This window comes from Alligator mississippiensis, chromosome 1 (assembly GCF_030867095.1).
Source record: "Alligator mississippiensis isolate rAllMis1 chromosome 1, rAllMis1, whole genome shotgun sequence".
Classification (NCBI taxonomy): domain Eukaryota; kingdom Metazoa; phylum Chordata; order Crocodylia; family Alligatoridae; genus Alligator; species Alligator mississippiensis.
Genome location: NC_081824.1, coordinates 407,970,327 through 407,996,242, shown reverse-complemented (window position 1 = coordinate 407,996,242; position 25,916 = coordinate 407,970,327). Strand labels below are relative to the sequence as shown.

The window sequence follows — 25,916 nt, the reverse complement described above, 5'->3', positions numbered from 1 at the left end:
AAAAGGATTAGTTTTGGTTTAGCAAAAAAGCCAGATTGTGTTGGTCCAAAGAGGTGACCCAGTAGAAAGGAAACATTCAGTTCCTGAGATGGTCAGATTGCTGGAGAAAGGGGTTCAGGTAGAAGACTAAAGAGTAATTATGATTAGAGCTTACTAACTAGGTTTGGGAATGAAGATTGGATTCAGACAAATAGAGTGAGGTGAAAAAGGAAGGGTTTGTCAGGAAGGAAAAAGAAACCAAGGGAAAGGAGTGATGTGGAAAGCAAGAATGACAGATCCCGAAAGAGACACAAGGTGTACTACAGAGAAGTAGTAACAGAGACACTGGGATAAACGTTTAAAACTTTAATTAAAATTTGAAAGGCAAAGGGTTACATTAGAATGTGTCAAATATTACCAGTATAAGCACAAATTTATTTACTCAAATACAAAGAATGTGTGTATATACTGAGAAAACAGCGTGGGAGAACTTTTGAGGGATGCATGCTCTCTGTAAATAGTGGTATCATGGAAGCTTCTTTAATTTTTAGGATGTACCAGTTATCTGCAAAACAGGTATTTTTAAAAACATCTTCACACAGGATCCTCTGGTCCTTGACACCTCCATAACATACTAGCCTTCCTGTATGACCCCGACATCCTTTGCAGTGGTCTACAGGATGGTCAAAAGCTAATGCCCAGAGCAATTTGTAGTGATGCCTCCCAACCCCTGAAAAGTCCCTGCATTCCACAAGAAGCCAAAAAGGAGGAAGAAAGAATCAGTTTTAGGTTACAGTTAAAAGCTTTTCACAGGAGTTCCCAATATTTTTAAGTTTGAAAGCCAGAACTAGGTGATGGACAGCTCATTTTCTGGAAACCTGTTACCTCAGAGAAGGTGATACAAGTATCTTGACATGAACCTGGTTTGTGTGTTAACCTAAGATGTTAACTCAAGGTTCACGATCATGTTCAAAAGTGGCTTCCAGTATAACTTTTTTATCATCGTCTACCTCACGCTGAGTCAGCTACATAACTATGGAGACACATCCATTCAGACATTTTCTTTTGTGTAAGGTACTGAGAGAGGGGGAACAAAATTACTTTAGGTTGGCTCCAGAAACAAATGGATTCTAACATCAGTGATCAAAAGCAGCCTAACTGCAGTCAGATACCTTTCCCACTCTCCTTGAATCAACTTTGAACGAGTTATTCTCAAATTCATAGGGCATATGGCTTATTCATAGGGTAAATGGACATTTTGCACAAAAAACAATGAATCAAAGTTCGAGAATTATGCAGAAATCCCCCTTCCCCTCTCGGTTTACATGTTAAACTATTAATCACTGTAGAAATGAGTCTGGCAACATTTGGGGAGGAACGTGTTAAATAGATTTCCTACCTTAAAAGAGACGTGGTTGAAGAATATGCAAAAAAACAAACCCAAAAAGCCAGTGTGTACAAAATAATTTATTACAGCATAACATACGTTGGCATTATTTTACAGTGAGTTTTTCATTCAACAATTTGAATCTAAACAGATGACACACAAAAAGAGACCATTTTAATTAGAACAGTTTATTTGTCTTAATAAAATCCCCCTTCATGAATGTATATTTGTCTTAGAGGGGCTAGTTAATATTACTGAAATATTTACATTGCAGTAAAATAAAAACAAACTGGTTGAATGATTCCATCACAGTTTCCAGAAAACTTATTTCTGTACAAGCCACAGTATAATTATATTTTGATAGCAGTTCTTATAGAATGTAAAGCTGTCACGTGTAGGCATTTTCTCCAGCAGTATTATGCTTTACATGGCTATATTTGATTCCAACTTTCATTTTTGATGTGTTGTACATTTAATAATTAATGTACCAGAATACAGAGTAAGAAAAAAGTTCATTGTGATGTGTTGTCAGCCTCTTTGTGCTCCCCTTAATTAGTTTTTAAATATAAAATGCATTCCTCAAATACTACTTGTTTTATAGTACATAAAGCAATAGTATTTAAGGAAGAAAAGTATTAAATTTATTGGCCATAAATCTGCAACTAAGACTTTTAATGGAGGTATATGGTAAACTTACCAGCAAATTTATAAAATCTGGAGATCTATATTCCCCATTACTGTACCATACACTTCTGCCCAACCTTGGAGTAGCCTTTCCAATCTAAAAATGCAAGGGGGGAGGAAGAAAGGGATGGGGAACAGACAGACATGGTGTATCGCAGTTTCTATTATTTCAGGGAATTCCTAATGCATACTCAACTGTTTTTAAAAAGTTAAACCATTTGAAACTTAAGGAAACAACAGCTAACAATAGTGATGGAACACAAGGTAGATAGAAGACAGTTTTCAAAAACTTAAAAATTGTAAATAAACCAGACCTCCCAGTATCTACCGGCACTGGTTCCATACAAAACACAGAATTGACAAAAACATGCAAAACAGTCACCACTTATAATTATGTGCTTCAAAAGAAACCACACTGACCAAATTAAAAAAAAAAAAAAGGAAAAGAAAAAAAAAAAACAACAGAAAATGATGGAGGATGCTATAAGCAGAACTTTATCAGTCTTAATTTGCTAAAATCTGCTCAACTGATCATTTTATTAACAAGATATGATCACATTTATTTTTATATGCAACAACATTTAGGTGAAAAGAGTCTTTAATGTCTGTAATTTAGGGATCTTCTTGTTAAAAGACCTGAAACTGTACAAATATAAACATGACAAGCGCTGATTACATGTAATGTTTACATAAATATTGGCAGTTCTTGTTGGGAGGAAAAAACAACTATTAGCATACTCCATTTGCATTTAGCTATCCAAATATTTCATTTATACCTGTTAGAGATATTAAAATACAACCTGGAAAAGTTACCCTGATCTGTATCCAGCCAGTCTTGTATGGTAAGGGTGAGATTTTTTTTTCATATCAGTATATATATTTATATATACTAGTTCAAATTTCATTGGACAGCACATCATGGTTCATGGCTGTGTGGTTCACTGATGTAATGCTACTATCATCCTCATTTGTGGCCGGCATGAAGGCAGAAGTAAAAGGAAACAGTTTATGACACGCTGCTCGATAATCTTCATATTGACTATGACAGCTTCCAAAGCTTCCATCAAGTAGTGCCTCGCAAACCTTTGTTAAAATCTAAAGAAAACAGGAATAGTAGTTAATACATTTGATTTAGACTGTTTTATTACCAAACATTCTTGCAGCTGTTACAAAATCTTGCTTGCCTGATGAATGAATGCAACCCCCGCCCTGCTGGTAATAAGTGCCATTATCATTGTTTCCAAAAGTCTTGGCAATAAGACCATAATTTCAAACAAAACAACATTCCTCCTAACAATACTGACCAAACTTACATGAGTACATTTATCTAGTACTTTACACACAGCATTTGAGACCACACTTCCCACCCCTGCTAAATGGAGATTACAATTTTTTTTACTTTACCTTCACATTTTTGTCTCCCATAGTTTCATCCAATCTAGTAGCAATAGCAATTGCTTTCTCTTGTCTTGATTTATCAAGGAAATACATCATCTTAGCACCTTAGCATAAGGAAAAAAGCATCTTTAAAAAAACCTGTAAATGTGTCTTAGATGCAACATTTAATTTTAAAATTATAAACTGATACAGAAAACAACTGAAATATAAAACTTCTATCACCGTAGAATGAGACTTTCTAAAGTTTTAAAACCGTCACATCAGTTTTCCCTTTTTCACCCCTTATACTTCACATACAATAGCAGAAAATCTTACACTAAGTTTAGGAGCATAAGCTTGATTCCACTACTGATGAACATAAAATGCTTATTAGCATCTTGCTTGAGTAGTCACTGAAATATGACTAAGGAAACAGTTAATAAGGAAGACAGAGGTCAAAAGGCATGACTAGTATAAGTGTAAGGATTATCTTGGTGCCTAACACAAGGATGGCAAAGGTACGGCCCACAGGCTGCATGATGCCTAAAGTGCTGTTTCACTTGCCCCATGGGGCTCCTAGAGGAGCTGATGCGAGCAGGGGCAGGGTCCATCACCAAATTCCCACCTACTGAGCCCCACTGGGGGCACATGTGCGATGGCCAGGTGAGCAACTCCTACACCGCTTCTGCTGGGTCTGGAACTGGCCTGAGAGGAGCCCTGTAATCCAGATCCAGCACAGGGACATGGGTGAGTTTGACGTCCCTGGTGTAAGGCATCCAGATCAGCTGGCTAGTTGCGATTCACCTTACAAATGACAAGGGAAGTAAACAACTGTCTTCTCAGAACCACTCTGATTTGTTTTTAAAGCCCAAAAGTTTATTTGAACTGCCTGAACAATGGAAATGAAGACACAATTTTGGTGCGTTCCAAAAGTTTATCTATGTAGTACAGTGTAATGCCGTGCAAAGATACAAGCTAGCATCAGTACCAGAAGCAATATAACTAACTGAGTTACTGTGGAGCTCTTCGCAGGCTAGTACAGCTATGTTTGTGGTACTCGTGGTAGTCCTAGTACAATACAGTGCTGTTTTCAGGCATGTACCTTAGGCCCCCTCCAAATGTTACATTAGCTGGAAAATGCATGCAAGTTTCCAACAACAAATGGTAACATGCCAGGCATTAAAGGAATTTGTTCCAAGAAAAAGATTGCCAATCCACTACAAAAGCAGCAGATCCACAACAAACAAGCTTCTGATTCAAACAACAACTTCTTTGTCCTGCTGAGACAAACTCAAATGTTTGACCAGGTCTCTCAAAGGGGAGGGAGGGAAGAAGGTAGAGCAGCTGGCTCCTTGACAGCTTGCCCAACATGAGTTGTCAGGGAGGCTCGCAGGCTAGTCTGTCCCCACTGCCAACCTTTAAAGGGCTCCCAGGCTGCCCGAGAGTCCTCTCAAGTTCTGGGCGTGTGAGGACCCCAGCACTGAAGAGCCACCTGCCAGTGCTCGGATGCCCTTTGAAGTTCAGAAACTTCTTACTGAATGAATGCATCTTTGCGTCCGCTCATTCTGTCTCAGATTTGCTTAATAAATCTTTTTCAGTGAACTTTTAAGGATTTATATATACCTGATAGATCTGCAGAGCACAAACAGCTTAAAAATGGAGTTTGAGTATATTCTGTTTTGGGTAACTTATCATAAAAAAATAAAAATAAAAAGCACACTATACTGGCTATGTTCGTTTGAAACTAGTGTAGATTGAGGCTTCAAAGGTATCAGTAAGGACTTCACCTGACTTCCAGAACTTTGACTAGTGATGATGGTCAAAAAGAAAGCAGGCAGCTTGACTTTCAGATATATAATTGCCATCTTTGCACCCTCAATACAAGACGCCTAGATTGCAAAGCATGGCACTGTGGGCAAACCTCACTATGCTGAATCAATAAAGTGTGAGAGACACCGATGTGGTCCCCCCTTAAGCCAGAGTGGCAAAGTTTATGACATGACAATCTTTTTAGTTTGTAACTATTATACTCAAACGGTAATTAAAATTGAGCCAGTAAAACACAATGCTTTCTATGAAGACTGACTATGCCTATAGCATACTGTAAGATTCTGAAAAATTTCCCAGATACCTATCAGAGCATGACTAAAACCCACTACATCAGAGGACAGAACAGCAGTGAGACCTGGACAAATCAGCCCTCCCAGTGCACACCCTCCTCTTCAGAGAGGCAAGACTGAGTCGGGATTTCTACTGTGATATTGTAATTAGACTCAGATCCTGGGCTCAGTTTCCTTTGTATCAGACTCTTAATAACAAATAATCTTTCACCACCAATCTGTTTCCAACTAATAACTCCAATAAGCGCTGACAAGTTTTCCCAAGCAGGAGCAAGAAGAATATAAAATTGAAATAATTTGAATTGCTCCACTGTTATCCGTAGAGTTCTGAACAGCAGAAATTGAAGCGATCATCTTATTTCACTGTGCGGCCTGACAAGGAGCAAGCCTTTTTTGTAACTACAAGGGCTTGACTCTGGCATTTTCTATTAAAAAAGTAAACTTCCCATTCCAACAGATTTAATAGGAAGGGTGGGGCATGCCCCTCCCCACTCCCCAATAAAAAAGTGCTGGCTATAGGGTACTCTCCAGGGAAGGAAGAGACATGGGTTTCGTGCTATTGCTTGGGAGGGAGATTGTTAAAGCCCTTCCAACAAGAAGAAATCTCAAAAGCAACCTTTGGTGGAGCTTGACATTTTAATTAAAATGACTTACAGTATAGAGAAAGACATTAAATGATGGTACACAGTTATTCCAAGTTAACCAATCTTATTTTGTATAGCATTTAAAATTAACAAACCTGACAGTTGGTGCTGAATGGAGGTAGCACTGTGTTTGAGAAACTCTTCGTTAAAACTTTCCAAGTCTTTGTTAATAAAGATTTTCTGCATTTCTTGTGTTAGTACTTTGCTCACAATTTCCGGGAGATTACTATGATCTGATACTAAAAGAAGGGAGGGAAGGGTGATGACAAAAAATTACTGTATTTTCTGCTTTTGTTTTAAAAAAGTCATTACTAATTAAAAAGACACCACCTTATTTTGTACACAGAAAAGGGAAACTTCTTGGTTAAAAAGCCAACGGTTTCCCATCTTTGGGATTCAGGAAAATATCAAATGACTTTAGGACTGATGTAGTAGGTTTGGAGCATTGTTGTAGCCAAGATGGTCCAAGAAATATACGAGACAAAGATTTTGTTGGATCAACTATCAACAACTCCTAACTACACAGATAGTCCAATAAAAGATATCGGCAAAAATTCATAGAAATCACAGAAAATTAGGGTTGGAAAGGACTTAAGGAGGTCATCTAGTCCACCCCCTGGCTAAGGGTAGGACCATCCCCAATTAGATCATCCCAGCCAATACTTTGTCTACCTGGGTCTTAAAAACCGCCAAGGGTGGAGAGTGCGTAACGTCTCTGGGTAACCTGTTTTAGTGTTTTACTATCCTCCTAGTGAGAAAGTTTTTCCTAATATCTAACTCTAAACTGCCCTTGCTGCAACTTGAAACCATTGCTCCTTGTTCTGTCATCTGCCACCACTGAGAACAGTGTAGCTCCATCCTCTTTCCAACCCCGCTTCAGGTAGTTGAAGGCAGTTATTAAATCCCCTCTCCGACTTTGCTTCCCCAGACTAAATGACCCCACTTTGCTCAATCTCTCCTCCTTAGTCACGTGCCCCTAACCATTTTTGTTTCCTCCACTGGGCTCTCTCCAGTTTGCCCACATCCTTTCTGTAGTGGGGGCCCAAAACTGAACACAGTACTCCACAGCAGACCCTACGATGACAGGCTGAGAGCCCTGGGGCTCTTTAGCCTGGAAAAGCGCAGGCTCAGGGGTGATCTGATGGCCACCTATAAGTTTATCAGGGGTGACCACCAGTATCTGGGGGGGAACGTTTGTTCACCAGAGCGCCCCAAGGGATGACGACTAGGTCGAATCGTCATAAACTACTACAAGACCGTTTCAGGCTGGACATAAGAAAGAATTTCTTTACTGTTCGAGCCCCCAAGGTCTGGAACAGCCTGCCACCGGAGGTGGTTCAAGCGCCTACACTGAACACCTTCAAGAGCAAACTGGATGCTTATCTTGCTGAGATCCTATGAACCCAGCTGACTTCCTGCCCTTTGGGCCGGGGGCTGGACTCGATGATCTTCCAAGGTCCCTTCCAGCCCTAATGTCTATGAAATCTATGAAATATGTGGCCTCACCAGTGCTGAATAGAGGGGAAACATCACTAGTTGGGGATCATCTCCATCTGCTGACAATGCTCCTACAAATGCAGCCCAGTATGCTGTTAGCTTTCTTTGCAACGAGGGCATACTACTGACTCATATTCATCTTATCGTACACTGTAACCCCCAGGTCCTTTTCTGCAGAGCTGCTGTTTAGCCAGCAGTTCCCAGGCTGTAGTGGTACATGGGATTGTTCTGCCCTAAGTGCAGAACTCTGTACCTGTCTTTATTGAATCTCATGGGATTACTTTTGGTCCAATCCTTGACTCCTAATTCTTGACTTCAACACTGACAAAATTTGGGGGGAGGGGGGATGGGCCAGGGGCCCAACTTTGTCTAGATACACACACGACCGGAAAAATAAATAAATAAATAAATAAATAAAAGGATAGGGCAAAGTGATTTAAGTACTGCACTTAAACTGAGATTTAACTGGGATTTCAGTCAGCAAGAACATTTTAATCTTGCCTTGCATTTCTACGCTAATCATTTTCTCAAGGAAAAGTTTGTTCTTAGTCATTAAACAATAAGAAATGTATACCTGCAATTTAATATTGTCTTTACAGAAAGATGGAACTTGTTGTTAAGCAGGAAGGTGCACTCCAGCAAAACTTACTAGAGGTGCACTGATACATTGGTCCATATCGTATTGGCTCTGATAAAAGGAAAACTGACATTATCAGCAATTAGCTTTTTTTGGCTGATGTGGCCAATAATGTTGCTGTGCACAGCCACAGCATGCACGTGGCCAGGAGTACAGCCTGGCAGTGTGAAGAGCAGCATCCAGTCAGTAAGTCTGTTGGGGGTAGGGGAGGCAGATTGAGGCCTCCATGGCAAGGGAAGGAGTGGGGCTGGGGCAGGCGCTGCACAGTCAGGGTGGGGCAGGGTGCGGGACGGAGCCATAAGCAGCTTGTCCAGGGGGTGAGGGGAAGGTGGGATGTACGCCCAGGGAAGACATGGGTGGCATGTGCCCCCCGGATATGTGCACGAGGCAACTGCAGGCTGGGGCGGCACCAGGCTCTTCCTGGCAGGGAGTTGGGCCAGGGCTATGCTCTAGGAAGTGGCAGCGTTGGGAGGGGGGGGCTAGTCACTCTGAAATTCACTGTAGCCCCCCAAACGCTCCCCCTTAGTGCCTGCCCTGAGCACAGCCCCACCTCAACCCCACTGCCAGGAAGAGCCTGGTGCTGCCCCTAGCCCCAGCCCAGTGGCAGCCTGCCCTTGCCCTGCACGCAGATCTGGGGGGGGGGAAGGAAGTGGCAGGAGCCACCCCTCCGTCCTGCACCCCAGACAAGTTACTCGTGGCATTGTCCCATGCCCTGCCTGCTCTGGTTGTACAGTACCTGCCTGTCCCAGCCACACTCCCTCCTTCACCATGGGGGCTCAATCTGCACACTTCCCCCTCCCAACACATGCCTCCCCGCCCAACAGACATACTGGCTGAACACTGCTCTCCAAGCTGCTGGGCTTGCATATTGGCAATCGGATCAGTATTCGCCGATATGGCTCATTAATAATCAGCCCAAAAAATCTTTAATTGGTGCACCCCTAAAACTTAATACATGAATATTATTTTTAATTAAATTATTTTAGTACATTTTAAAATTTCACAAAGATAGTTCATTTAAAATGCTAATCAGACTTTTACTTTAAATTGTCTTTTATTTCAATAAAAGTAATTTCATTAAAAACAGAATTTTTACTTTAAAAAAATCTCTATCTACCCAAACATTAGTCTGCATTTTATGTTAACAATTGAACATTAAATAATCTACAATTCCTTTGTTATACGTACCAGCTTTAGAGAATTTAATCAAACATTCATGTAGCCATGGATTATTATTGTTGATGGCAAAAGCTCTTTTGACAGATTGCAACATTAGCAGAAACTTTCCTGTGCAAAAAAAAAAAAAAAAGCAACAACAAACAAAAGACCAAGGTTATACAGTTTCAAATCTGTGCCATTTATATCATTACAAAGACATCCAAAATCTTAAATCTCCTCATATATTACCCAATTATATCTATAACCTTGACATTTAGTCAAAGAAAAATAAATTTTTCTAATAAATTATACTAGTTCACACTCTACCTTTCAGAAACTTAAAAATGATTGGAATTTTTTTAACAAAACAATTATGATAGAAATGTCCTCCAAAACAAAACAAACCCCAAAAACCAGCAGCCAAGTCAAAAGGACTGTCCATTATTTGAAAGTGTTAAAATAAAATTAAGTCCCTCAATCCCTTGCTTTTCTTTTCATTAGTAAATTTAATGCAACTACTAAAAACATGAAGCCTTGTCCCAATTTTGCTTATACTTTTACTCTTTCAATCAAAATATAAAATACTATTGCAGCTCTTAGGTTCATTCTAGTTTCTCATTACCATTAGCAACACTGCACAGGCCGCTTCATTGTGCAGTGCTTGAGTGGGGTTTAATTTTTTTAATTGGCTTATTGCTGCATTGTTAAACTAGATGTAAATATTTTTTTCCTCCATAGAAAGCATTACTAGTATTTAATTACAAATTCCTTCATCCTTACATCACTTTTTAGAATAAATTGTGTGTTGCTAAAGAAAGGTGATATGTATGATATGTTAAGCTTTACAAAAGATATGTCCACTAAGATTGGACACAATTCCTACATCTGTATGTTAGTAAATGCCTCCTCCATTTTAGGCTCCAGTTGGGTAAAAATGGGCTGAAATAAAAAAAGAGAAAAGAATTAAAACTGAATACACTTTACCTTTTCTAAAGTATATTTCAAATGCTAAAAGATGCGTGTCTATGTTATCTGCAACAAGATTCTTAAGTGGTATAAGGGACTTAATAGCTTCCTCTAATGGATTTTCTACCTGTTTTAAAGAGAAGACAAAATTAAGGTTACAGCATAAAAGGAGGTCTGATATCACAAAAGTACTTCAAGATTTAACTTTATACAAAGAGCCATCATCCCATATTAGAAGACTGACCATTTTTTCTGCTCTGGAAACAGAAACAAGAAGCACCTTTCATCTCACTTGTACCTACTGCAAACAAGTATGTCAATTTCTCAGCTACCTGTATGCTGTGTAAAATACTGCTGTCAAATAATCTCCATCATCATTTAAGAATTCATGATCAAGAACAGTGGGCAGGCATGTTTGGCAGGCATGCAACAGATTTACTGTGTACTCTTGCCACGTGCCACTCTGATCCCTTTTTCTTAGCCAATATGCTACTCAAATTTCTGCACCCTGACCAAGGTTCTGCTCTGCTTTCTTCTTCCTGCCCTGTGCTTCATGCCTGACCAAATCCTTTGCTTTCTGCTCCCATCTGCCATAATGCTGCCTACCCTCTCCCTTGATCTGCTGTGTGCCACACACAGAGACTGCCCACACCTTGTATGGCAGGTTGGCTACCCATGATCTAGAACATACAAGCAATTAAAGCTAAGGAGTAAAGCATCAAGGTAATTGTATATATTAAACTGAACCATGAAATCTTTTAATGTTTTATAATGAAATTATGGAAGTTCTACTTTATATGTTGGTCAGCGTGATCATTTTATAATTGTTATACCGTATTATTCCAGTTAAGTGCTCTAATTTAGGTTTAGCTACCAAATAAAAATTATAATATAACCAACTTATAGTGGCAACAAGAATGAACTTTTCAACTCAAACTAAGAAAGAAATTAAAATATTCAGGTGCTCATTAACAGTGCATTTAAGCTCTAAAAATGTACTGGTTTTCAACCATGTATTCCGTACTTTTTCTCCTCTTCACTGCTTTGGTAAAAAGCACAAAAGGGGGGGGGGAGGGGAAAACAATTAAAGCCTGACATTTTGGGCACCTGATGTACTAAAAAATTAAATTAAATTAAAAAAAAAAAATATCACTATTTATGTTGTGTCTCATTTTCTCGTGGTTTCCTTGTATGCCCTCTCTCCATCGGTAAGAAGTTCCCAACTCATCTTAAACTGGAAGCTCTTTGGGGGAAGACAATTTTTTTCATGCCTTAATAGTGACTACCACACTACAGTGATGGTTAATGACCAGATTCCTAGGTTCTACAGCAATTTATATATATATATATATATATATATATTATATATATAAAAAAAAATCAATAGATTATTGACAAACTTGCCAAATATAAAAATTAAACATAAAAGGTGGTGTTAAAATAGTGGGTGATGTCTTTTTTGACATACACTTTTTTTTAATTTAATTTGCACCCAAGGCCAAATTAGCCAAACCAAATTCCAAATCCAAATGTCCAGAACCATAAGCGGCCCACTACTGGCAAACATTCTCCACCCGCACCTGGGGCTTCAGATGTTTCCAAAACCTTTGGCAGGCATCCTATTTGCAGGCCGAAGCCCAGAGGCTTGGGGTTTGGATGCCCCCGTTTTGCTTGACCTTAGCCATAAGACCCTTGGAGCAAGAAAGGGTCTTATGGCTCCCATTTCTATAACCTGGGCTTAATGCTGCTGCACCTCAGCAGGTACTGAACCATGCCAGAAGAGCAGTTCTCCTGCAATGCAGTTCAGGAAAACGGCTTTCTTGGACACAGATACATGGTATTTCCCCTGCCAGGTTAAGAAGCCACTACGCTTTGTCCTGAGCCTTCAAGAGGCTGAAATGCACTTTTTAAAAGTATGTCCTTTTAATGAAAGCTTGTGGATTACATGATTCTAGAAGAAGGTATTTATATCTGGTCAGGCTGGAAAGATTATCTATAAAATTCATGCTAGCTTAACTGTTTTTAACAGGCAATACTACACTTACCCTTTCCAGTTTTTCAGGAACTAGCTCTTCCTTGGGGCCACTAGTTTCCTCCTCTTCCTCATCCCTTTTTTTCTTTTGATTCTTTTGCTGCCGCTCTCTTTCTGCATGTTTTCTCTCTTCTTCAAGTTTGGCTTTCTTCTGTGCTCTTCTTTGTTTACTAAGCATCTTCTTTAGTTCTTTGGCTGAGAGGTTTTCTACAGATAAATAAAGACAGAGTATCATCTGCTTTACTTACAGAATATGTCATTCAAAACAAATATTGGGTTTGCTCACACAATGCATGGACATCACTAGACTTTTCATACAGGAAAGTCTGTGCTTTTGCCAAGGTTTCCAAAAGCAACCTTTTCACTCACCAGTACAATGCACATATTAATATATGGTTTAATATATTTCCAGCACAAAACCTCATGTAATCTTAATAAATACACGTCAAAGTTTGTATAAACCAAATAAAAATGAAACTCCTGAAACTTAAAACTTGTTATTTAAACCAATAATCAGCTGAAATGTGAAGTGTGGAGTTCCAACATTTATATTATGGAATGTTATGGAATAGTTTATTCTTACAGAATGCATTTCACCCAACGATCTCAGATGGCTTTATTATAAAAGGTGGATAATACAGGGGTTTGGTTTGGTTTTTTGTTGTTTTTTTTTTTGAGGTTAGGCTTACTTCACCCATCAATCTTACTCAATTTCTTCCTAGTATTCTTAGTAATAACAATTACACTCTTGATAAGACCTCACCTGGAGTATTGTGCCCAGTTTTGGGCCCTACACTTCAAGAACGATGTTGATAGATTACAGAGAGTCCAGCAGAAGGCAACTAAAATTATTAGAGGCCTGGGAAGCATAACTTTATAAGGAAAGACTGCAAAAACTAGGGTTACTTAGTCTGGAAAAGAGAAAGACAAGAGGGGATTTGATAACAGTCTTCAAATACCTGAAGAGCCATTACAGAAAGGACGGAGACAGATGTTTCTCTGTGGCCAGAGGGAACAGGACTAGGAACAATGGCCTCAAACTACAGCAGAGGAAATTTAGGTTGGGGATTAGGAAGAGCTTCCTGACTATGAGAATGGTCAAGCACTGGAGTAGACTCACTAGAGAAGTTGTGGACTCTCCATCCCCAGAAATTGTCAAAGACAGGCTAGACATACACTTGGCTGTAGTGTTCCCTCTAAGCTGTGTGGTGTTCGCATCCGTGCTCATGCCGCGCTGCAAGAAGCACCTGCATAGACGTGCAGCTTACAGGGAACGATACTTGGCTGGGATGGTTAGTCAGAGATGATCTCATCCTGGGTAGGGGGATAGACTAGATCAGGGACTGGCAACATTTTTGGGCAGAGTGCCAAAACCACCCGCAACCACAACTTGTAAGATGTTGATGTGCCAAAAGCAGATGGCAGGAGAGTTGCAAGGAGCCTCATCCTTGTTGTGGCAGCGCAGCCCCAGCTCCTTCCCCAGGGCAAAAGTGCCAAGCAAAATGCATGTGTATGCCAGGCTCTGGCACATGTGCTGGGAGTTGCCTACCCCTGGACTAGATGATCTACTGAGATTTCTTCCAGCCTTACTTTTCTGTGCTCCTGATTAGAAAAATCCTATATCACCATGTTCATCTTAGTGTTTGTAGCCTGTAGGTACATAGACATTTCTAACATTTTAGTTAAGGGCACAAACACACAAAACAAGTTACTGCAAAGTAAAATGAAGGTGGGGGTTTACAGCAGGGATGTTCACAATCTTTGCCATGCAGGCCAGATGTGGTCCTTGGGGCTCCCCACAAGTCGGGAAATTTGGCAGTGGTGGAGCAGTGACAGTACCTTCCTACTGAATTCACAAACCCAAAGTGGCTGGTTTGAGCTAGGCCATGCTCCCTTTCCCTCCTGTATTTGGGTCAGGGCTGGGCCAGCCCCTCACACTTTGGGACCAAACTGGGGTTGGGACATGCTCCCCCTTCCTCCCCCCCCCCCAAGGCTGGACTGAGGCTGGGCCATGTCCCCTTACTGCTTCCCTCCTACAAGGCTGGATTGGGGTCAGGCTCCCACCTCTTCATGGCAGGTTGGTGCCTGCCCCAGGTGCCAGAATCACCAGCTGGATCCAGCCTGTGATGGACCAATCACAACCCATCTGGCCTATCAAGGAAAACAGTTGGGCACTGCTGGTTTAGAGCATGTAGCTTCTTCACAGTAAGTGACTGCATACTCAAACTGCATTAAGTGTAAGTTAGCCTTTTGTGGTTTAGCATTCAATGAAAATGGAATCTCCCCTCTCTCCTTTCTAGTGTCTTCTCCGTCTCTTCACCCAGCCAGTCCTAATTCTTGCCTCTGTCCTCCAGCTCCTTGTCAGTTTAGTGTCTCATTTTTTCTGAGCCCTTCTCTCCCTCCTCCAGTTCCTTCACCCTATTCCTCCACAATTCAATTGGAGAGGGATAGACTGCTGCAGGTATGCATACTTGGGCCTAAGTTTAACCACCGTATACAGAATAAATCACCTACCTGCAGAGAAGGACCTAGAGATTACAGTGGACCACAAACTAAACAGAAGCCAACAACGCTACTGAAACTGTCAATCACCATCCTTGATATATGCAAGACTTGGGAAGCGATTATGCCTCTACTTCCCCACAGGTGGGGCCTTAGCTGGACTATTATGCCCAGTTTTGAGACCACAGTTTAAGATCTAGAGAAATTGGGGAGACTCCAAAACAACAAAAATAAGAAATTTAGAAACATGACCTAGTATATGATGGAAAGGATTCAGTCTGAGAGAGAAGCAAGTGTGCAAGAGCACCGAGAGCAGACACGATAATTTCTAAATAAGTAAAAGACGGCTGGTATATACAAGGCAAAAAGACTGGGCAAATTAAGCTGATCTTTGACCCTGAGTTGACACAGAGAACAACTGATCACCACACATACACACACAGTGATCATTTGTTCTCTGTGTCAACTCAGGGTCAAAGATCAGCTTAATTTATTGCAAAAGTGATGAAGGCTAGGTATCTGGGGAGGAAAATACTTAACTATAAGAGTAACTGAGCGCTGGAACAGGCTATCAAGGAAATCACTGAACCTCCATTTTTTAATTTTCTTTTTAAAAATAAATTTGATATACTACACCAATTATTTTGGTATAGGCCTCTATTTTGCTTATCTAACAATTTAATACTATGAAAAGCTTTTGTAATAAAATGAATGCAGGACATCTTTTCAGTCATTAATCAATGTTTTAGGACAGAAAAGTCTTCTATAAATACCAACAGATAAAGATTTCATATAATTTAATATTATTTAGCATTCTAAATGCTAATTGAGTAACAGACATGTTAATGTTCATTACTCTCTAGGTACCTGAATTCACTTCTTGTTCTTTGCTTTCGTTGGTTAGAGGATTATCATGTAGCTTCAAGTAGATTTCAATTGCTGATCGAGCAGCCTTAAAATAGAAGGCATGTTTCCTGAGCACATCTTCTAATCTCAAGAGGTCTACATAGGCACGAAGAGTCATCTTTCTCATGCAATATGTATGGAAGTCAAATTGATCATCTGTTATCTCAAAAAAATGCTTTAAAAAAAGAAAGAAAAATCTTCTTAAAACTTGCTTTATATTTTCTTATTATTACCATCTGTTAAAAAATATAAAGTGAAGTATAGTTTACAGACAATACTGATCAAGAGCAAGATTAACAATAACTAGTACTTAGAAGAATCTAGTGCTTCAGCGCACCTCTGTCTCTCAGGATAAACTGAAGACAAAGGCTACTTGCAGATCTTAAAAAAAAAACCAAACAAACACCCAAAAACCGTGCTTTACTGGAAGAAGAAGCATGTTGCTTCAACCCAGCTCTTCAGCATCTGTATAGATCAGGCACTTCAGTGGGGCTTTTTGGTGCTTTTATCTAAAGCTGATTCAATCAGCTATTAGATACAAGTGCCAAAAAAGCCCCACTGAAGTGCTCGACCTATACAGACGTTGGGTGAGCCGGGTCCAACTAATGTGCTGGCTCAGTGCAGGAGTGCGAGAAGTTAAAGAGCCTTAATTTTTGTTTGTTTTATTTAAACATCTGCAAGCAGCCAAAGAGGAAAAAAACAAACAAACAAAAAAAGGAACAGTAATATTTACTGATCTTTTTGCATCATTAAAAATACTATCACATTAACTGTCATTTTTTTAAAATAAGGAAACTGCTACAATCAATCTGTGTTAATAGTTTTAGATAAAAGCACATCAGAAGTTTTGACACTGTTGGATCTTTTTCTTTTAAAAAGGGAACAAAGACTTATGGAAGCAGATAAAAACACATTACCCTAAAATTAAAAATATACTATATCCCAGTGTTTTAAAAGTGCATTAAGCCAACATCATGATTTTTACATTTGAAGATCATCTTCCTGCCAAACTGACTGAGGCAGTGGTTCTCAACTTTTTAAAGACTCAAGACATTACACAATTACTTTTCAGAATTTAGTGGCACTGCATTTAAAAACCAATTTATTTCTTACAGTGCTTACCTTCTTGCACTCCATGGCACCCTTAAAAGGATCTCACAGGGTGGCCAGCAGCAGGCAAGGGATTAGGGAGCTTACGGTTGAGTCTTTAGACCCCCAAAGGAGGCAGGTGTCCCTGCAGGGGATGGAAGGGGGTGACAGTGGCCACTGGGTGCAGAGGCTGGTGCCAGGTGAGGGCAGCAGGAGCAGGACCTTCCCCACGTCCTGCTTTTTCCACAATCTACCCCCAGTCTGTAGCTGAAGAGGTGAGAGAAAGGCCCCTTGCTGGCTACAGCTCCAGAGGCTTGAATGCTGGATCATTCCATGCAGCGCCTTCCACCAGCTCTAGGAATGTGGGATGAGGACAAGAAGGAGCAAAGCTGAAGGATAGCAGCCCCACACATGCCAGCCTATGGCAGACTATGCTGCATGGAGCATGGGAGCAGTCAGCACAAGGGTTGCTAGATGGGGGTGGGGGCGGCAGAAGATTGCACTTTTCAGTATAGTTTATTCCCTTACTCCTAGAGGTGGTGAGGGGCTGCATGACATGCTGCTGTGGTGCGGGGAGGCAGGTGCCAAGTCCCACACTAATGGAGGAGCCAGCCAGCACTTGCAACCTCTCACAAGCATCAGGCACTACAGCACCCCTCAAACAATCTTGCAGAACCCTGGCAGAGAACCACTGGATTAAAGCAATGAATATTTGCATGAAGACTTTTATGCAGGGGAAAAAACCAAACCAAACAAAAAAAGACAACTCAAATCTTTTTAGCAACTTACCCTTTCCACTTCGTGACATTTTTTCAAGGCATCCCCATATTTCCCTAATCTCTGATAAGCGGTTGCACATTCAGTCTGGAACCACATACATTGCATCTCATTGAGATTTTCCATAGCAGATGTTCCTTCCTGAAATGAGTAAGTTTAGACTGTAGATACCAGCAGCTCCTGCTTGCCCCTAACTAACACAGGGCAACTATGAGCATAGGACTTTTGGTAAGAATAACAAGTCATCCATGAACACAAGGTGAAACAGTCAATATCTGCTAATGGTCACTGATTTAATAGTTACACGAGTTCTCAAAAGAAAAAAATCATTCTTATTACAATACAATACAGTACAGTACAGTACAATAACTACTCTTTTCTGTAGCTTCTAGCTGTTACTCTATATTCCCCAAGCCAAACTGGTACAGAATCAAATGCTTGAAAAACCTACTTAACCTTTAAGCAAAGTTACGTCTCAGCTTTCTTGAATTCACAGATAGCAGACACTGGTGCTACAAAGAATAGTCCTGGGTTAAAGTCCACTTCCTGGCTGCAGATGGAAACTATGGGGCAGTTTTTTGAACTGGGGTAACAGACTTGCATGGACTCTTGAGGCGAGTGTGTGTTTCTGTGGATGTGCCTCAATTTGAACTTCAAAGAAGTTCTTTAGTTTGTGCAAGGAATTCTAAGGCCAGGTAGTTGGAATAGGACATGCTGAATCAAGTTTCCTTCCCTTGTCCTCCTTCAAGTTTCAATATGGTTAGAAAACTTGTAATGCATCACCTAAGGTTCTAGGACATTTGCTGATTGTTTGCATATGCCAGGAAGAAATGTTTTGTCCTTTCAATGCATTACTGACTTCCACTCTTTTTCCCTTTCTCCTAAAGCATCAATTAGTGGCCACAGCTGGCTCCAATGGAAACATCGATGACTGGGAACATGTCCCCATTGGGGCTGAGAAACCACTCAGGTAGGTGCCTGGACAGCATCATATTCAGAACCAGAAAAGAATTTCTCCCAAACCAGACTGGCAAGAACAACTTGAGGGTTTCTGCCTTCCTCTAACCTGAGGCATGACCCATTTCTTAGGATTAGTTAGGCCAGTGGTTTTCAACCTTTTTAGACTTGAGGCACCTCCCTGCCCCACCCAACAGACCCAAGACACCTTCCTGAAAATGCCAGCTCAGTTTTCTCTCAATTTTTGACAATACAAACAGAATAAATCAATTCTTCTGTTGCAAAAGACTACAGCAAGTTAGTAGATTATTAACACTATGAATTCTTATCTGAAATCTCTGGGTTTATCATTTTGTGAATCATCTGTGCACACCTAACAGTTCTAACACTGTGTGTGTGTTTCATTCACCAGAGTGAATGAAAACATCAGTAAGGATCTAACTATATATTATCTGCTTCTCATAAATAAGATTATATACCAGAAAAAAATTGAGTTCAATGTCTTCTGATATTCCTGATAAAACATCTTGGTTTTCACATTATACAAATCTATTGTAATCAGATCAATTTATACAAAATCTAAGTAGGCCATTAAATCAAATTAAATTAAGAGTAGCTCCCTCATACCCCATATAGGAAAATTCTCTCTGTGTGAATTAGCAAGATACACTGTTAGTATCAACAAATTCTAGAGCTCAACTTCAAGGAAAGAACTAGACAAAAATGTTTTTTCACACTGAATAAATCAATTTTCTTATAAAATGCTACCCATCTCCTCTTTAATGCAATAATTCCTACCCTTGTAAACTTGGAACACATCTCCTCAGCATCTTTCACCATATTAGCTCGTAGCATGTACTTTGCACATTTGGAGTTGATAAATCTGTCTGCTGTATCCAGAGACTGTGCCTCATCCATCCATTTGGCAGCTTCTTTGAGATTTCCTACATGCTATTATGGAAAAAGAAGAAACATTTAAGCTTCAGTACTAAACAAACATTTGATTAACTAAAGAACTTTATAAATGTTTGTGCCAGTAACTAAGTACCTTGGAAATCCTAAGCTAGTTTTTAACTTAACATTCTCTGGACTTTCCCAAACAGTGATGTGTCATCTTAAATTATAAGAATTTACTCCAGAGTCAAAAAAACTTGGAAAAAGAATGAGTTTAGATTTTCTTTATGCTGACAAGAGTGCGCCCCAAAAACATAATAAACAAATCACAACTCAGACCACCACATTATACAATTCTATGAAACAGTTTCAATTGATTAGGGCACTTTCACAGCCTATAATTTAACATACTTAAGTCAACTTTTTACCTTGTAAATTTTTGCTTTTAAATAGAACAGTTCTATTAATGTTGGAGTGCTTGCAATTGCAGCATTAATGTAATCCAAGGCCAATGAACACTGGCCAAGTTTGTCAAAGTGCTGTGCCAGGAAATACCGAACCCAAAGCAGTGTCGTTGGGGGCTCTCTCTCTCCATTTTCTGTAACAAAACAGATATAAAATTACAGTAACCAATAGGGTTGAAAACTTCATTTGAAAAAAAAATACACAAAAACGAAACTTAGCAAAAATTGGCTAAATTTGTCAAGTTGTTGTTTTTGTTTACAAAAACAAGACCTGTAATTATTTTCAGGCAAAAAGCAGCAGCACTCCAACAATTATCGATAACTGTTATTACACAGATTAGTAAGTGAAAGGCAATTTTAAGATGCGTACTGAAACTTACCATAAGGACTAAAAAGGTCACAGGTTTTCAGAGAGGCTTCATATCCAGTAACAAGTTCTTGGACTGTAGAAACCTAAATATGAAAAATTAAAATTAAAAGATTGGCTTTGAAGTATCATAAATGTTGGAAATAGTATGACAAAGCACATATTTTCAGTTAGAGTACATCACCTAAAATAAACTGAAGAAGGAAGCTAAAAGCCTTAATAGAAACAAGATACTGGTAGTGTCACTTTTAGGTTTAAAAAAAATCTAAAAAAAAAAAAAGGAACTTCAGAAAATTTTCCTTTTCACTTTAAACAAGATCTCTCTTGCTCACCTATTTAGATCAGAGGTAGGTAACCTTATACCACTGCAGGCTTCTGCTTGTGACCTAGCTCCCACCACAGGTTGTACCCCCCCCAGTAGTCAGCAGATACTGTGAAGGGAATAGACAGAAATGGGCAGGAGCTAGGATCTCAGGCAGGGGTGGGCAAAATATGGCTCATAGGCTGGATCCAGCCTGCCAAGGTTGGGCAAAATAGGGCCCAGGGTGCATCCCTCAGCCCTGCCTGGTGCAAGCAAGGGGGGCAGCACAGGCTGTGGTGTGCACAGCCAGTCCCACTGTCTCCCGGCACACAGTGGGGCTGGGGTGGCATGGCAGCCAGACTTCACTTCCAAGCAGAGGTGGCTCCTTCCAGCTGCTGCTGCGTCACCGCCCTCGCTGGACCCAGCCCTGCTGCCCTGCCACTCCAGCCCATCTACCCCACACCATGTGGGAGGACAGGGTCTCCAGGGAGACCAGCCCAGGACCTTCATGGGTAGGGTATACTCAGCTTGATGGATGAGATGGGGCCACAAGCGGGTGGGGAGCAGCATCCAGAAGCAGGATGATCAGGCGTGGCCGGGACTGGGATCACAGGGTGGTGACATTGTGGGGCCAAGGGCTTGCAGCAGAGCCGCAATCTGTTCCTTGTGTCCCTGCCTATGGAAACAGCACCCATTGCAGGGATGTGTGGTCAGCAGATTATGACTCTGCCCTGGGATCCAGCCCCATACTATCACCACCCTGTGATCCTGGCCCTCTCCCACTCTGTTCCCTGTCCACCTACAGCCCCAACCCATCCACCTGGCCAAGCATGCTCTTCCTGTGGGGGTCCCAGGCCAGTCTCCACAGAGACCCTGGGGCCAGGGCCCAAGGCAGAGCCACTTAGGGAGTTTTGGTGAGCTGCTGTGGGCTGGAGGAACAGGGGGTAGCTGACGCAGCACAGTACACCAGGGGTACTTTCTTCACCAAAACTCCCTGAGCGGCCCTCCAGCCCAAGTAAGTGCCTACCCCTGATCTTGGGGATGCCTCCTGTGATGCAGCAGAGAGAATAAACTGAGCACAAAAAGCAACAGGACCCTAGAGATCCCCTCTTCTTTTGCTATGGCTGAAGTGTGCTGCTGATTTCCTGAGCTGCAGCAAGCTGGTTTCAGTCTCTTCATGGGCTGGATCCAGCCCAGGGGCCATAGGTTGCTGACCTCGCAATTTAGATATTTTTTTCTAGGTACTTATTCTTGAAAATGTCAGGGGAAAAAATAAATGTATTTGATCGGTAAGCCTCCCATGACCTGATTAAATATTATTTTGAGGTAGCTCAATTTTTTAATAGTAACCTAAAGACAACTCAGAGATTTAGAGAGGGTTAAGCATGTGTATCCCGTAACTAAGTAAAAAGGAGTCATATTTGGCTGACTGAGTTCTTGTGAAATTAATATTTTAATGCTACTACAACTATGATATTATTAAAGAAGTCAGGATTCCTAGAACCTCAGATATATACCCTTTCATGTTTTCAATTAAAGAAAAGTTAACTGTAGCGTCAGCAAGTACCTATGTGTGACAGAAGCATATGCTGATTCTGCTCTGGACCAAACAGCACTAATCAAATGGTGCAACATACCTTCTGAACGTTCTAAAATACAAAATAATCCAATTGGGCTAAAAGTACCTATCATAACTAAGATTTAAAGCGCGTCTTTTCAAAGGCAAGTAGCCAACTTCTCAAAAAATCCAAAGAAAGAAAGAAGAAAAATGAAAACTGCATCTAAAAATACACTGCATGCTCAAACCACTTAAAAATGATTGCTGAATATAGCAATTATGAAAGGTCAGACTTAGAGATGTTACATTATTGCATTAGCTGTTCATTGCTAAATTGGTGCAAGTAAAAAGAGTTTCCTATCCATGATCCTGGTCCTATATAAAATAACATTAATCCAAAGGTAAAAAAAGAATTAACTAATGTGAATACTCTGCAAAGTTAGCCAGTGTATCAATTTGAAAGATTTAACTTTAAAAGCAGAACAGGAAAAACTGAAGGTTTACCTAGAACAGGGGCTGGCAAAAAATTGAGCTGCAGGCCAAGTCCAGCCTGTGAAGAGGTTTTTATTCAGCTTGCTGTTAATAAGTGGGTGATAAGGCCAAGGCCCACAGCACCTAGGCCCAGCACCATGTGGCAGAGGCTACTGGCAGCTCAGCAGAAGCGGAGGGGAGGGTACAGACAGCTGGATCAGCACCACCAAAAGGACTGGGAAGAGGCAGGCTGTGGATGGAGCAATAAGAAAGGGTGGCTGGCAGGTGCTGCGCCCATTAAGAATGGCACCTGGGCATCAGGTCAACCCAACACATGGCTTTACTTTAAAAAAAAAATGGACGTGTCAAATCTCATTCATTTCAGCAGGGGGATGCCAGCCCAACATAGTACCGTGCTCTGTTAATATGACCTCCTGTTAGTGAAAAGTTGCCAACCCCTGCTGTAGAAGAGCAAACAGGAATGAATTCCGAAGGATATATCTTGGCTTCAAGGGAAAGTGAATGTCCTGGAAATCTGAACCGGCTTTAAGTTTATGTCCTTAAATATATTTTGTTAACTACAATTTAGATAGAAAAATCTGAGTCTCTTTGACTTCATATATAGGTGTTTTCAAAACTGAGTTACTATTACCATTGTAATGATGTTTAAGACTACAATATTTCTGAGGAATACCAAGGAGTGAGTGATTCACTCTGTGATCCAATTCACTGCAGTTAGTGCCATGCTATTAATATGCCCAGATGGCTTTTGAATGCATTTTTATAAATTTAAAAAACACACTTCCCAAAATCACAGATTCTCACTGCCATACTCCTGGAAGAGCTTAAAAAGGAAGCAGAAGAGCATAATTTCCTGTGTCAACAGTACTCAGTTCTATTGGTCAAAAAGGAGGACTAAATCCAGAATGGAAGGTCTTCCAATGATAATATTCTGCCATCAGTCCCTACAGAGCTTCAATTCTACACACTATAACCAGTGATTCTCAACCAAGGTGCCAGGACACCCTGGGGGGCCACCAGATCTTTTGAAGGGTACCATGAGGTGTTAGAAGATAAGCAGATAAACTAAGCAGAGAAGCACAGGCTCAGGCTTGTCCCTGACTGGATGATCCTCCATTCCTGCTGGCAGGCCCCTCTGCAAGGAAACAAGCACAGTAATCTATAATTTAGTTTTTGATTTTGGATGCCACTCAATTCAAAAGTGTTAGGGAAGGGTGCCTTAAGTCCAGAAAGGCTGAGAGCCACTACTCTAGGCAGAATTTATCTTGTTTCCTGCAACAAGTAGCTTTTAAAGTAAATAATACTTAAACCAGCCCACACTTCTTAAGTCAGTACCTATACCTTGGATTGCAGGTGGAGGCATTTAAGACTTCTGACAGGCATAAAACGTTCTACATAGCTACCAGTTAAGAAGGCTATCATATTTTATACTAATAGAAGCTTTGAATCCACAAAAGACTGGGCCAACCACCTCCCCACTTTCTAATGCATCTGCTTCTCTGCAATTTGTGTTTTGTTTTCTTATTTGCCCTAATCAAGGATCAAAATACATGTGGTTCAATTTTTATCCCCAAACCATTCCAATTATATGACAGTAAACCTTCTACAAGACTTTCACTGTATATTTGAGAAACACAAGCTGAAGCTGGAATGCATATATCTTTTAAAGTTATTTACTGAAAATTAATGTCTTAAAAGACACTCAAACTGAGGCTTCTGATTACTTCCTTCTTGCACGTATATAACTCTTCCTTGGTAGAAAGAGGTTACTAAAACTATTTTTCCACCTGTAGTAAGAAGTACTATAGGGCAATTATACCCTTCTCTTGATATAGCTAAACTGACTGGATCACTAGGGATATTTTAAGTGCTAAGCAAGAATGGGGTCTGCCTGTGCTAGTCACTGAACAGAGAAGTAGACAGATAATCTCTGCTCACAAAATGGAACAACATGGATAAAAGCCATGGAGTGGTGGAGATTGAAAACAGAGTAAACAATGGGTATACTGTAAATGATGCGATAGTTCCACAACACTGAAAAGTCAATACAATTTCTTTTCCTTGGGCAACTTTACCTAAGAAATGATGAGCTAAATGTGACGGAGGAGAAAAGGTGGTGAGGACAAAAAAGGGAAGGGAAGGCAGGTTTTGAATAAAGAGTCTCAGGGTGAGAGAGAAGAGGAACACGAAAGGTTTATCGCAAACAGCCAATCAAGAAAAGGGACAGAGAAAGAAATGCATCTTTTAGGGTGAAGCTATCCAATTTTATAGCAAGTTAAACCCCTGAGTAGTTATTACTGATGAATTATAAGTTACTATTATGCCTGGCATTACAGTGGTTGGTCAAAATATGTTATGCTAAACCTGTTTCAGCAGCCTAATCCCAAGCTGACTAATATCATAAAGGGAAACAAATTCTAAAATACCTTCACAGTATAAAAATACCTTGTGAATTTTTCTGCTGGTCAGCCGTAATAAGCTACGTATGGTACTGGGGGTGCTCTTTCTGCACCATGCCACAGTTGGCATCTGGGACTGTGGTGGCGGGAGAGTTCTCCATGCACCGCAGTCACAGTCAGGTAGTGGGAGAAGCAGAGGTGGTGGCCAGAGCTCAGTGCTTGACCACCCCATAACCTGAGTTGGGCCATACTGGCAGAATGCCAGAAAACATTTTTGACTCCTGCCCTACCCCATTCTGGCTCAACAGATCTGAAAGTCAAGCTGAGGCTTTGGGGTAGAAACAATATACTGAGGAACCAGAATTGCCTCAGCAGGCTAGTGCTATTAAGATGAGTTTGACTAAGTTTTGTGAAGTTTGTAGAGAGCTCTGGTTCAAAGGGATCAGAGGAAGCAGAAACTCACCCCTCTACCCACACACCATCAGGGTTATGTCCTCCCTTGCAATTATATGCAGGATATTTCTCTTACTGCAAGACTTACAATACTAGGGAGTTCCAGGGTGACTAGTACTGTCCAGGCTGACACTACCGTGCCCTGCAGTGGGCTAAGACAATGTCCTTTTTTGGACAGCTCTGAAAAATCTGGTGAAAGCAGGACTGTAGGACTGGCCAAAGGAGTAATGAATTGCTCTCAGGCCCTTCTAAGTGAAAAGAGTATTGTTTAAAGGT

General features: G+C 40.6%; 1 protein-coding gene across 4 annotated transcripts in view; it reads right to left on the bottom strand.

Moving 5' to 3' along the window:
• Positions 1–1,426: 1,426 nt before the first annotated feature.
• NAA16 (N-alpha-acetyltransferase 16, NatA auxiliary subunit) overlaps positions 1,427–25,916 on the bottom strand; it is a 103,285-nt gene continuing 78,795 nt past the window's right edge. For 2 of the 4 annotated variants that reach the window (XM_006264030.4, XM_019500497.2), the window contains 11 exons: positions 20,451–20,523; positions 20,035–20,204; positions 19,511–19,663; positions 17,768–17,896; positions 15,851–16,064; positions 12,495–12,688; positions 10,468–10,576; positions 9,514–9,612; positions 6,287–6,430; positions 3,455–3,552; positions 1,427–3,145 (listed from right to left, as the gene is read on the bottom strand). In XM_006264030.4, the coding sequence (XP_006264092.3) occupies positions 2,945–3,145; positions 3,455–3,552; positions 6,287–6,430; positions 9,514–9,612; positions 10,468–10,576; positions 12,495–12,688; positions 15,851–16,064; positions 17,768–17,896; positions 19,511–19,663; positions 20,035–20,204; positions 20,451–20,523 (1,584 nt within the window). In that variant the 3' untranslated portion in view covers positions 1,427–2,944. Of the gene's footprint in view, positions 3,146–3,454; positions 3,553–6,286; positions 6,431–9,513; positions 9,613–10,467; positions 10,577–12,494; positions 12,689–15,850; positions 16,126–17,767; positions 17,897–19,510; positions 19,664–20,034; positions 20,205–20,450; positions 20,524–25,916 lie in introns of those variants that run through there. The other 2 variants (XM_019500498.2, XR_009460893.1) reach the window with 2 other exon arrangements.